This window comes from Misgurnus anguillicaudatus, chromosome 10 (genome assembly GCF_027580225.2).
Source record: "Misgurnus anguillicaudatus chromosome 10, ASM2758022v2, whole genome shotgun sequence".
NCBI classification, from domain to species: domain Eukaryota; kingdom Metazoa; phylum Chordata; class Actinopteri; order Cypriniformes; family Cobitidae; genus Misgurnus; species Misgurnus anguillicaudatus.
Genome location: NC_073346.2, coordinates 19,305,432 through 19,318,678, shown reverse-complemented (window position 1 = coordinate 19,318,678; position 13,247 = coordinate 19,305,432). Strand labels below are relative to the sequence as shown.

General features: G+C 36.5%; 2 protein-coding genes across 3 annotated transcripts; one reads left to right on the top strand and one right to left on the bottom strand.

The window, feature by feature from the left end:
• Positions 1-3,389: 3,389 nt before the first annotated feature.
• LOC129448319 (zinc-binding protein A33) lies at positions 3,390-8,237 on the bottom strand. The gene is made up of 6 exons (XM_055210612.2): positions 8,080-8,237; positions 7,736-7,831; positions 7,235-7,468; positions 6,748-6,770; positions 5,550-5,665; positions 3,390-5,124 (listed from the first exon to the last, which is right to left on the bottom strand). The coding sequence occupies exons 1-6, from the start codon at positions 8,143-8,145 to the stop codon at positions 4,562-4,564; spliced, it is 1,098 nt and encodes a 365-aa protein (XP_055066587.2). The 5' UTR covers positions 8,146-8,237; the 3' UTR covers positions 3,390-4,561.
• Positions 8,238-10,416: 2,179 nt separating this feature from the next.
• Positions 10,417-12,989, top strand: ino80e (INO80 complex subunit E). 2 transcript variants are annotated; one of them, XM_055211402.2, is made up of 8 exons: positions 10,419-10,816; positions 10,904-10,974; positions 11,064-11,116; positions 11,217-11,289; positions 11,464-11,581; positions 11,829-11,927; positions 12,064-12,272; positions 12,885-12,989. In XM_055211402.2, exons 1-7 carry the CDS (start codon positions 10,736-10,738, stop codon positions 12,268-12,270), a joined length of 702 nt encoding a protein of 233 aa, XP_055067377.2. In that variant the 5' UTR covers positions 10,419-10,735; the 3' UTR covers positions 12,271-12,272; positions 12,885-12,989. The 2 variants fall into 2 exon arrangements, with proteins under 2 accessions (XP_055067378.2, XP_055067377.2); XM_055211403.2 differs by lacking the exon at positions 11,829-11,927 and having other exon boundaries at positions 10,417-10,816.
• The last annotated feature ends 258 nt before the right edge of the window (positions 12,990-13,247 follow it).

The following is a 13,247-nucleotide window of genomic DNA, read 5'->3' as shown; positions in this document are numbered from 1 at the left end:
ATCCCATGTAAGCAGATTTGTCGATTCTAGATGTTTGAGTACCAGTGGATGTGCTTTATAAGATCTAAATTGTTTCCGTTACTTCTGGGTAATCCACAATGTTGACTCACATGCCAGTTTACATACAGTATATTCTAGGTGCCTCCAGTTTAACCTGAATGAACACCACTGCCTGTTATACGTCCAGGATCCTGCTCGTAACACAGAGGTTGTGGAAGCTAAGATTTATGAGTTGCTTGAATATAAACTAATTAGGTTTATCAAGATCTTAAGGTTTGTGGATAGATTTCTTAAATGCGGGTGACCTTTATCTCACATTATAGCTTGACTAAATCTGAATGGCATTGTAAGGACCACATATTTTGGCAAAGCACAAATACAGTACTTGCGATTGAAGGTTTACAGTAGTCGATTATTAATTTTAATGACCAGGCAATGCCTTCCCCTGCAAACCTCCGAAATATGGCCTTGCTCTTCCAAGTGAAGTTTTAATATCAGTGCAATGACTCGAAAGCCATACGGCTTTAAACATCTCATAATGTAAATATTACAATCATTAGATTTATTTAAACTGCACAGTCCCCCCTGACATAATAGACTTAATGACCGACAAGGCAGGCTTATAAATTTAATCCTGACTAAAAGTGATTGTATGCACACACGTGTGTTTTGTGATCTAAGCAATATACAGTATGCACAGATACACGTGTCCACATAATGAAATAATAGCTGGTCTTCGAGTATCTATTGTGAAGTACCAGCTTATTTCATCACTGTAAAGGGTTTTTTCTTCTTTATGCAATAAAACCCCAATAAACGTAGCGTAGCATCACCATCATGCTCCCCTGTGACCAGGCTTCTGACTAATCGCATTGGCTGTTAGATGTAAGTGAGCTTGATTTCACATGCCCTAATTTTTTGGTCTCCAACAAAATGATGTCATGGTTAAGTGCATCCCGGTAATGCGCATCACACATGTTTCCAGGCAAAGTCAATATTCATCCGGTTGCTTGCTGAATTGACGGCATTTTATAGCATTAGATCACGTCCAAGAATCGCATGAATTAAGAAACTGTACCTTCAAGACACTGCCACTAATATATTAATCTTGAATCATGATTACTGTATGTTTTCGTATTTGGTGTGTGACACGTTGTGCCCTTGGTAATTCGGTTGTGTTTTCTGTGTGCGTGTTTGCGCAGGTGCATTATGGGATTTACCCATGTGCATGCCCATAGGTAGTCATTCTGGGCCCCTTAATTGTCATGGGTTACCCCGGTAGCTACAGCCCTGCCTGTGAGAGATTATAGATGTTATTCACTATTGGCGACATCAGCAGACCTATAAGTATTTGTATATGTGCATGTGAGTATGTTGTGTGTGTGTGCGCGTGTCAGTGTGTTAGTAAAGCAGCAATGTTGATTGGATAGATGTAATTTAATGCATTTAGCAGTGTCCTCTATCTTTCTCTATCACTCTCTCTCTCTCTCCAGCCTGCTAGTAATGGCCTTTCTTTCTAAATGGTATTAAAGCAGGTTCAGTATAAGAGAGTTACAAATGCTTTGCTTTTCATTAAGATTTAAATCAGAAGGGACTCTTTGCATTGTAATACGAAAGCCGTTCGTGACTACTAAATTCTGTTTTGATACTAAGACGGCCCCATGCTGTTTGTGATTTTGACTTAATCCACACTCAAGACTATGCCGTATGGAGTTTGTCAATGCATGCAATAGAGTTGAGCTCCCATAGTGTTTATCTGTGCTAGTGCGATCATGCATTTGTAAAGTAGTGCGTATATCTATATAAAAAGTCAGATTTTCATATACACCGAGAGCACCGCTTTTGTAAGTCTCCTTGTGTATTTGATTCGATAATTCCATTGCCTAAAAGTACCAATGTTATACAAAAAAATAAACCGTTTTATTGTTTATCAACCTGTATCTCTTCATTTATGTATGAAATAGACAGGATTGGTCCAAGACAAATTCTTAAAAAGTATTAGAAGAGTTACACAGAATTTTGTGGGTGTACTTTGAAATGATGTTTTTAAGGGACACTCCACTTTTTTTGAAAATATGCTCATTTTCCGGCTCCCCTGGAGTGAAACATTTGGTTTTTGCAGTTTTGGAGTCCATTCAGCTGATCTCCGGGTCTGGGTGCACGACTTTTGGCATGGCTTGGCATAATAATTGGACCATTGGCATCGCGCTCAGGAGTGACCAAAGAGTTTTGATATTTTTTAATTTTTTACTTAAAACTTGACTCTTCTGTAGTTCTGTAATCCCCTTGGTTACTTTTAATAGCAGGGGACTGTTTTCGGGCAGTGCATAATATCATTGCGCCTCCTGCAGCCATGTTACGGCAGCAAACTCCTTGATTATTACGCCAGAATGAGAGTATAGTCCTAGCCATATCGGCCTAAAAAACTGCAATTTTTAATTTTCCGTTGGCCTTAGTACACAATGTAATGACAGAAGAGTCAAGTTTTAAACAGGAAAAATATCAAAACTCTTTGGTTATTTTTGAGCGCGATGCTGGTGGTCTAACCAGATTCAGTGGATTATGCTAAGCTATGCTGGGGGTGGTGCCGCCAGACCCGGAGATTTTCTGAATGGATTCCAAAACGGTAAAGACCGGATGTTTCACTCTGGGGGAGCTGGAAAATGAGTCTATTTTCAAAAAAAGTGGAGTGTCCGTTTAAGGTTGAGGAAAATTAGTGGTGAGAATGCATGAAGAATGAGAAGATACAGTACATCTGAGCATCCTCTCCTTATTCCAACTTTTAGTGATGCTTAATGGTCTCTGTTCTTTCTTTTTGCACAAACACGTTTAAGATTTTGTAAAGAAAAGTGATACAGTGCTTTATTTCATGCCAATAAAGGATTTGAAAATGTTTCTCAGAGTCAGCCTGTGTTGTTATCTCACACACGTGACACAGCACAGCACTCTTACACTGCTCTCATGTATATGGAAGACATTTGCAAACAAGGCTAGTGCTTTTTGCTTTTGTAGTCAAACACACTCAAAGTCTCTCATCTGTCTCTGTCCTCCCTTTATTTTCTGGCCTGTTGCTTTTGAAATGGAGTGTGCATGAGCATTCACCTCCCCTCTCTCTGTCTCCCTTTTTTGGCTTTCCAACAACACATAGTTTCCATTGAAGTACCAGGGCTAAACATAACAGTTGTGTCTGTATTTATAGACACATAGAGGTAAACAATATGAGGTAACCATATAAAGAGTTCAGATGCAAAACCTTCTAAGTGCGTCTATACATGTTTTCTTGTAAATTAGCATGTTTTATCAGGCTCTTATGTTTGGGTCAGTAATTTCATTTTAATGGCAATGAATATGTTATAAGTCAGTCATTGAAATGCCGTATTTTCACAAAATCTCACTTTAGTCATTTTATTGCGATTTCACAAATTTTTACTGGCTTTCACAGCAAAACCCTCTAAGTGCATGCAAGCTTTTTGTTTAGCAAAAACTCTCTTCTAAAAAATCCACTTCTTTAAACAAGACATAGTTAACAGTTGCAAGATCATAAAGATGTAACTAGAAACATGCACATAATGAAAGTCAGAAATCAGAAGGTAAAAATTAAGATACTGCACACCACATTAGCGGAGCTTAAAGTTAAGGTTTTCCTTCTCATTTTCATTTTATAATGTCAGAACATTCCTAGGCATTCACATGACTGCATGATGACATCTTTTTTATTAATAAAGTGCATAGAAATAAATAAAAAAATGATACAAAATAAAATAGGTTATCCAAAAATGTTTGTCATTATGTACCCATGGCCATCTGTTCCAACATCATTGTATTCCACAAAAATAAACAATTAAACATTAAGTTAATATTTAAAAATTAATATGAAAGGGTGAAACTGCTTTATTGGGTAAACTATTTTTTTTGTATACATATAAAAAATAATATTTGTAGCATGAAACAATACACCGCAAAAATCTACTCTTCCTGTACTGAATATCATATTACAGTAACTTACTGTTAATTCAAATAGTTGACCCACAGACAACTAAACATTATTAACTGCTCTCTATAGTGATGTCTCTATGCCTTCAACATTTAAGGTGCACTGTAAAAAAATCTGTAGAAATTACAATGCCACTTGCAGCTGGTTGCCGGCAACCCACCGCAGACCAAAATGCGTGCCATTTACTGGCAAGAGTTTGTTCAAAGTTAAATAAATGTTCAACATTAACAAGTCTTTATTTTTACAGAATAAAACCACAATAACAGCCTCATGCAAAGCATTCTACGAACCAGAAATCATCATCAACATTTTTCTGTTTTTTTGCTTCAGTTGGTTTCCCAGAATGCTTTGCTTGATGCTGCTATTTTAGTTTTACTCTGTAAAGACAAATACTGTTTAATGTTCATTTAACTTTGAACAAAATGTTGCCAGTAAATGACACGCATTCAAATCCACGGCAAGCCACCGGCAACCAGCCGCAAGCAACACCGCAATTCCCACAGAATCCTTTTAAGGTGTGATGCTGATCAGAAAGACAGCAAACATCCATCTACTACCCCGGTCTTCTCAGATTGTTGGATGAAAGATAGAAAGAGGGGCACAATTCTTTCCTTCATCGTTGTCGCATGGGTTGTAGAATGGATAGATCGGCACTAAAACAGTTCCCATGAAGAAGGAGAAGAGTGGCGCCATGGTCACAGCATTGTAGAAAGACACCTCCTCTTTATCACAGTCCAGAAAGATGCCGATGCGTACGAGATGTGCGGACGAGCGCACCTGCGTGGGCTTGGGATGGGTGCAGGCCGTGATCGAGCCATTTTTGAGGGACAACGTCCACATTCCGTTCAACGTGGTAGTGGAGTCCATCTCCCCACGCTGTACGTCTGCTTTGGCCACACCCACTCGCCAGGCAGATTTGCCTTTCACCTCCACCTCCCAGTAATGACGTCCATGTGTGAAGCTTTCGGAGCCCATTACGCAGTAGTAGTAATGAAAGCGTTTTGGGTTTCTTTCATCCGGGTTCTCCGTAGGCACCTCCTTGTCCTCCTCAAAAATCACAGATGTTCTTTCAGGAGACAGAGTCAACAGGGGATGTGCCGTTTCAGGGTCAAAAGTCAGCGTAGATATGTCTGTGTAGAAAAATGAGGTAAAGGCTAAACATTTAGTTCAATGAATAAAGGTGTAAAATATTATGCACTCAGTAATTCTTTCTTTATTAAGTAGTAGTATCTTTAAAGCATGTTAAAATTCATTTAAGATTCAGGCTCTATTCATATCAGTAGCCTTTTATTTCACATGGAGCCCTATTTTGGACACTAATGCTTAAGAAACATTAATCACTGCTGACTGTAAATCTTGCATTTTTATGATGACATTGTTTGACTCTGTTTTTGAATGATGATGATTCCATGACGCTGGATGTCAGTGCGATAAATAATCAGCCAACAGAAAGCAAAAAATGACTGAGTGCACTTTTTAATGAGATTATATAACATTCTATCTTTAGAAATCAAATAAATATAAAATAGCTGTATAATAGAGTTGTTTTCAGTACTTGGGTAAAGGGATTTTTTCATGTGCTTCCAGATCCTGTACTGAATGGGCCCAACAAACTGACCACTGCAGATTTCACTGTCTATTGGGGCAGGCCGGATAAAATTGACTTCACATCTAATAAAAAAAACAATAACACATACACACTAACATGGACTGATGATAAACAGGTTCAACAATGGAGAAAAATTTGGTAACTGATAATATTATTAAACAGTTATTAAGAACAGAGGAAGAAAAGATGGTGAAGGGCCATTAATGGGCAATATAGTTTTTAGGATTTATAAATCTTTGCATGTTAGTTAAAAGGACACTCCACTTTTTTAAAAAAATAGGCCGATCTTCCAGCTCCCCTAGAGCCAAACAATCCATTTCCACCCTTCTGGAATCCATTCAGCTGATCTCCAGGTCTGGCGGTACCACCCTTAGCATAGCTTAGCATAATCCATTGAATCTGATTAGACCGTTAGCATTGCGCTTAAAAATAACCAAAGAGTTTCGATTTTTTTTTTAAACTATTTAAAACTTGACTCTTCTGTAGTTACATCCTGTACTAAGACCGACAGAAAACCAAAAGTTGAGATTTTCTAGGCAATATGGCTAGGAACTATACTCTCATTCTGGCAAAATAATCATAGACTGTAAAACCCGTGACGTCACCCATTGGTTTGTGAAGAAAAGTGGTAGCGCCAGACCCGGAGATCAACTGAATGGATTCCAAAAACGGCACAAATCAAATGTTCAACTCCAGAGGAGCTGGAAAATCCGCATACTTTCCAAAAAAGTGGAGTGTCCCCTTAATATGAATACTCTTCTTTAAGTTATTAACAAAATTAACAGTTTTAAACTAAAAATTTTTTTATTTGTAAATGCTGTTGAACTGAGATGAATAAAAGCAGTAGAAGCATTGTCCTTTGTTAGTTCATGTTGCATAATGCATTAAAATGTTAACAAATACAACCTTATGTAAGATGATCATGTCAGAAGTGGGTAATTGCTCAACTAATGTTAACATTTTAAATGTTTGATTTTAATAATATATTAGTAAATTACTAAAATTAATAAATGCTGTAGTAATACTGATTATTGATAGTACATGTTAACTAATGTATTATAACAAATAAAACCTTGTTGGAAAGTTTAGCCCAGAAGTGTATAAAATGCAGATATGTAATTAAAACGTAGATGTAGACACTTGCCTTTTCAGAAGCTCTTTGATTTCCTAAATAAATAAAAATACATATTGTTTAGAACAAGAGCCTTAAGATTGATATCTGCCTGGTTACAGGCATCAGCTCTCCAGATTCCTCAAACACTAAGTCATGTGATTGTTTAGGCACTTGACAGTGTCAGGTGGCATCTACTTGATTATGTCCTCTGGGTTTGTTCCAGACCCTTTCAATGCGACTTTAAAACTGACCCTGTCATGATGTAATGTGGTTTGACTGAGCCAATGATGTCATCAAGCAATACTAATACAGTTTAATGAACGATTCTGGCAGTCCAAAGCAAATAGCTCAAATCTTTAGACTAATCAAATTGACCTTAAATTCACCTTGTAAACAGACTATCTAGAGGATAAGTGCTTTCTCGCATGTGCAGCAAAGTACTGCTCCAGTTCAGATAACAGCTTCAAGATAAAGACTTTTAAGCTGTCAGTTCAAGCAACTTCAAATGAAAATCCACCTTGAGAAGTTTGGGACTGTCATCTTCCCTCAGCTTGCAGTTTATAGTCTCGATGGCTCTCTCTAGATCTCTGCCCTGCATTGCAATCTTCTTCTCTCTGTCTTTTAAGATCTTCACTCGACGATCCCTTTCTTTCCTCAGTCGTTCCAGGTCCATCTCCTCTTCCTCATATAGAAAGCGATGGAGGTTCTGAAACTCTGCTCGGATTTCACGTTCTATCTCTTCAAATCTGTTCTGTGTGTGTGAGAGAGAGAGAGGAGAGAGAGACATTAATGGCTTACCAGGGAATACAGATATTAATAAATCAGTCTGGAGGAAGCCGCAGAATAAGATGAGCTCACTAATGGAGTTATCACTCCAACGTAATAACGAAAATTGCTTATTACACATACATAGATTATGTTAAGTTACTTCATGGATTTACATTTACATATTTAATGTCTATGTTTTTATTTGTTCCCTTTAATCTGATTTAAAAGTCACCATTAATGTTTTACAAACCTCAACCGCCAATGCTTCCACAAAGGTGTCATTCTCCGCATCATAACATTCATCAATTTCATTTCTAATCTTTTTAATTGCCTGGAAAAGCTTCTCCTGAAAAACAAGCACAGGCACATAAACAAAAGCACTCTGCAGTGTGGTGAGCTCACTCAAAACATATGCAAATTAGATTGTGATACATCAGCATTAATACAAAATATAATCCTTTATTTTTGAATGACTTTGAAGATAAACATGATTGCAGATAACTTATGCTGTTATACAGCTTGGAACCTTCTAGAAGTCAAATAAATGATGTACAAATAAATTTACAAACCTTGTAGGTGACAGTTCATTCTTACCTTTTGGTCATAAAGGAGAGAGTTGTTGAAGTTATTGTTTGTGTCCTTCATGTGATTTGTGTGCATTCCAGTTCTCCTTGTCAAACTGGAGCAGAGAGAACTCTGGGATGTTGTGCATGAGAGAGAGGGGTTAAATTAAGCTGACTGATAGGTGTGTGTTAGAGAGAGAGAGAGAGAGTGAGAAAGAAAAAGAGAGAGAGAGAGTGTGTGAGGGGGTGCAAAAGCATGTGAGGGTAACCTTTCAATGTAAAGAGATTTAAAAGATAGAGAGGCTGAAGGTGACCTGCATTGATCTCACTAAACAATATTTGAGACAAAATAAGTAATGATGATGGAATTTAAGTTCATATTGTAAGACATCATGGAAGAAGAGCAGATGAGGGTATTGTGGTGTTCACAGTTGCCTCACAGCAGCGATTTATGGGAAGCAAGGGGAGAGGAGCTTCTATTTTTGTCTGCAACAAGAGTCAACGTCAGGGAACAGAGGTGGATTATTACAGGGAGAAAGATAGATAGAAGAGCCAATATGAGGCTTATGTTTCACTGTAAGGGGTCTGCCAGTGGAATTTTGTGTCTATGTGTATAAGCACAAACGGGAAAGAATAGGAGAGAAAGCAAGAGCGAGTGCACGAGTTATGAGCAAACAGAGGAAAGATTATGTTTCATAAAGAGCAGTCTGTCTGGCAAAGATTTTTCAAATATTTCAATAGCAGAGGGCAGTGCAATGCTGTATGACAAGAAAAAATCTTTTGTGAAAATGTCACCTCTCTCTCTCTCTCTCTCTCTCTCTCTCTCTCTCTCTCTCTCTCTCTCTCTCTCTCTCTCTCTCTCTCTCTCTCTCTGTGAGAGCCTGTGCTATGTATTATTCATGGATCTGTCTTGAGCATTTGACTGCTGAGAGTGTAACGGTATTTAAAGCACATTCACATACACCAGTGGACAGATGTCTTTGATTTTCGTTCAAACATATTATTATAGATATATTAAAGATTTTGTAGCCATGTTGTGTAGTTATGCCTGGAGTGTAAGCTGATGACTGCTGCCTTTTAAAACAAGGGAGGAACCACAAAATATGCTGTAGTTTTAATTTTACTTAATTTTAAAATTAAAATAAATATATAAATAGCTTGCCTTAACCATGTTTTGTTATTTCTCCATTGAGCTATACTCCTAATATTTGGATATTTTTCTCAAACATGTAGAGTCAATAAAAGCAAATATTTTGCAAATACCCCCCCCCCCCCATACGTAACTTTTTGGCACTAGTTACACATTTTGTCAAAATGTTGTAGATATTTTTGATAAACTTTCTAGTATACAGTTTATAGAGTCTACAGTTAAAATGTTTAAAAAATAATTGTTTAGAAACATTTAATATGAAAGTGTTTTAACCAAATTCAGTAAATGTGCATGCAGGGGTCTGTTATGAAAATATATGAAACATTTTGAATTTAAAATATAATTTATAACTCTTTAGGCTACTAACTTGTAATTTTCTAACTAAAGATTTGAAGCGTAATGTAAGTGTATTTTGGTAGTTAATATTTCTAATGGATTATATTGTGTGTGTCACCAACTAAATCTGTGTGGTGTTGTTAAAAAAAAATTGTCAGTAATTTTTTATTAAGAGTTAAAAAAATACCAAATAAATAAATAAATAAATAAATATATATATATATAGTAGGAACGCAGTAAGAAAAAGCATCAGAAAGGAAAGAGAAAAAAGGCAAATAAAAAATATATAAATCATGGTTAAACATATCTAGTACCAATAAAATATCTCATCTTATTTATCTTTTTAAAGAATTACACTTCTTAGAATTAATAATTCTTAATGATTTGATTAAATGTTTTACTTCACATAAAAATTCTACTAAAGTAGGTATTTTCTCAAATAAAATGTAGCCATAAGAATTTAAAAGTTACCAGTACATTCTACTGATTTGCTTTGGTGTTCAAAATAACAAACAGCGTCCTTAATGCATAAATGACTCAAATCACTTGATGAAACAACGTTTTTAAAAAGTTTATTTTTTTAAATGAATGCTTCAAAACAATTTAAATAAAAAACAAAATACACAAAAAAACCCTACAAGGAATAAAAACATACAGATTATCCATGTAAAGTTTCACAAATAAAATAAGATAACAGAAAGATAAATAAATACGATAAGAAAATCAAATAAATAAATAAAAATATAAAAAAAATTAACAAGTTGACATAGGAAAACATTATGCATCAGTGGTATTACATAAAAAAACATAATATTTCAAAAAATTTTCTTGTTTTAAAATGTTTTTAAAAAGTTAACAAAGGATTAAAAGACTACATTACCCATTTCCGGTGCGTATCACGTGGAAAGCGGAAGTAAACATAGAGACGTAGCAGACTAGCGGTGCTGGAATTGAAATTAATTTGTGTTCATTGTCGTTGTTAAATATAATTTAATTTCGTTTTGCATTGCAGATTATAACATTAGTATTACCCTGCTCGATATCTTCTTTGTTTAATACAACAAATACGTGTTTTTATTTTGCTGTCTACTAGCATGTAGCGTTAGCCTTGCTAGAAAGACAGCAGTAGGTTCTAAGCTGTCTCTTAAATATTAATGGACAAACCGTTTTAGATCTATTCAAGTATAATTTATCTGTTAAAATGAATGGTCAAGCTGAAGTAGAGGTTGATTACAAGAGAAAATACAAAAATCTTAAACGCAAATTAAAGTTTCTCGTGTATGTAAGTATTGCATTTTTCCTCAAAAATGTTATTTGTACTTTTTAATACTGTGAGAATATTTGTAATTACTACTATCTGTCTGTTCAGGAGCAAGAGTGCTTTCAGGAGGAGCTAAGAAGAGCTCAGAGAAAGTTATTAAAGGTTTCTAGAGATAAAAGGTTAGCTTGTTTATTTCTGTAAGTGCTATTTCTTTAATAAATACCACAGATTGCACATTTTAACACATAACTAACTGTTTGTGTCACAGTTTTTTGTTGGACAGACTGTTACAGTATGAAAGAGTTGATGAAGAATCTTCTGGTACGTTTACATCTTTAATATCCTGAAGGAATATACTAGAAAGAATCAGTCTTATAAGGTCTCCTGCTGTCCTGTGATCAGTGTTTTATCATGTTTGCAGACTCTGAAGCTACCGTGTCCTCTGACAGTGAAGGTGAAGGAGCAAGAGAGAGAGACAGAGAAGCCATAAAGAAGTCAGTCTATGCAGCTGGATCGTTTTGTAATTGTTGTCTATTGACCTTGTTAAACTGATATTACCATCCATTTGGGGGGGGGGGGGGGTTGAGACAAGTGGTCAGTACTCAATAGAGGTCCAAATACTGTCCAGATAAAATAATAAATATAATAAATATATTGATGTCTTTTAGGAGGAGGAGTCCTGGGGTTCCTCTCGTCCCTTCGTCGTCATCTCCTCATCTTTCGCTCCTGTCTCGCTCCGGTGCGGTTCCGCTCCAATCGTCGGCTTCTGCACAGTACCTTAACACAGTGAGTGCTCCACACGCCTCCATGACTCCTCCGCACATCTCATACATCCTGCATGGTTTTCAGTTACTCGCATACTACTTTGTCACCTGTTTATTTGTCATTCCATTCATTTTTTTCTCTTTTTTGTCTTTTTTTTATCACATCACCTGATTTATGTGGATGCAAAACACTGGGGGCTCTCTGGCCGCGTGTGGGGATGGTTGTTATTGTTTGATGGACTTGCGTGTTTGTGATGGTGGTTGAGCAGTTACCTTTCCCTCCTGAGTATTTGGCTCCCTCTGCTGAGCGAGTGAAGAAAGAGAGAAAAACAAAACTGGGCAAACACAAGAAAGAAGGTTCAGGGAAGGTGAGAAAGGGATAGTGAGATACGTGGTCACTATTGCTACACGGTTTCGGACTGGTAGCATCAGCGTTTTGCTCCATATCATGCATTTGACTTACTTCTAACGTGCAGTCTTTCTAATAACAATTCTCTTTCACAGGTGGTTAGCCCGCTGACATCTAATTACCCAGCAGGCAGTGGTGCCACTGGGGTAACGAGTGGGCCATTCAGCTGGGTCCCACAGCAGATGCTGAGTGAAGATGCAGTTGAGGAGGAGGGGGAAAGCGAGGGAGAGAGTGACAGAGGAGATGAGGAACGAGGAGAGGGAGACGAGGCAGAGCTCGTCATCGACATACCCAATGAGTGAAGGTAATAGACATAAGCACGGTATTTGTACACAGCAATTGCTGCTGGCGAATGCTCACTCACATTAGATGAGTAAAAATAGATGTTTATTTTAATAGTTGTTATTTACAGCTTTTCTATTGTATGTGCATATGTATTATACTTTTTACATACAAACATACAATTGTTGCGAGATGTAACGTGACACACACACATATTTGTGATTCATCACAAAATTAGATCTGTGTTATGTCGGTTGAGACAAAAAAGGATCATGGATACTGTTTGTTTTCTTAAAAAATGTTGAGGTGCAATGGATTACCTGTAAGTGGAGACAGAATTTTGCAGTAAATACAGAGCTGTCAGTCAGTATCTAAAAAATGTGAAAGGTGGAAAGAGAGTTAGTGAACTGAAGTAAGAGAGAAAAACAGACTGAGAGCCACACCCATTTTACCCAAGAGCACATAAATACTAGTTCAGACAAGTTGCTATGGGATCTTAAAGCATGCACCCAAGCAAAACAACAGGCATATATTATTTTGACCTTCAAAAAGCAATGAACTGTAAAATATGTGTTACTTCATATTTTATAATCATTATAAATAAAGCAATTAAATTGTCTTTTTCTTTTCCCAGGTGCCAGATGACACTGCAAGCATATTATTTCATCATTATAGTTAAAATACCTTTTTTATGTCCTTTCTTTGTTTGTCTGAGCAATATTAAATGTTACAAATCTGAGCCTTTTGTGTGATGATGTTTTTATTCACACTTTTTATACACATTATTATACAAAGCCTCTATTTATGTTATTTCATGAAAAACACAATGTATGACTGAACATTTCCTATCTTTGGCATGCAGACATTATCAGAATGTTCTTGTGGGCATGAAAACCAACTGAAGCTGTGAAGAATGGCCATATTTGTTGATTGTTTGTATGTATGTGTGTGTGTGTGTGTGTGTGTGTGTGTGTGTGCATAAGGGAATGCTGACATG

Bases quoted from the DNA above. Each gene is read 5' to 3' on its own strand.
- LOC129448319 (XM_055210612.2), bottom strand. From the start codon at position 8,145: ATGCACACAAATCACATGAAGGACACAAACAATAACTTCAACAACTCT. The intron at 5,666-6,747 runs GCAAGTGTCTAC...TTTTTTTATTAG, and splicing joins ATCAAAGAGCTTCTGAAAAG to ATGTGAAGTCAATTTTATCC. The intron at 5,125-5,549 runs GTACTGAAAACA...TTTTCTACACAG, and splicing joins GAAAAAATCCCTTTACCCAA to ACATATCTACGCTGACTTTT.
- ino80e (XM_055211402.2), top strand. From the start codon at position 10,736: ATGAATGGTCAAGCTGAAGTAGAGGTTGATTACAAGAGAAAATACAAA. The intron at 11,582-11,828 runs GTGAGTGCTCCA...GTGGTTGAGCAG, and splicing joins CTGCACAGTACCTTAACACA to TTACCTTTCCCTCCTGAGTA. The intron at 11,928-12,063 runs GTGAGAAAGGGA...TCTCTTTCACAG, and splicing joins AGAAAGAAGGTTCAGGGAAG to GTGGTTAGCCCGCTGACATC.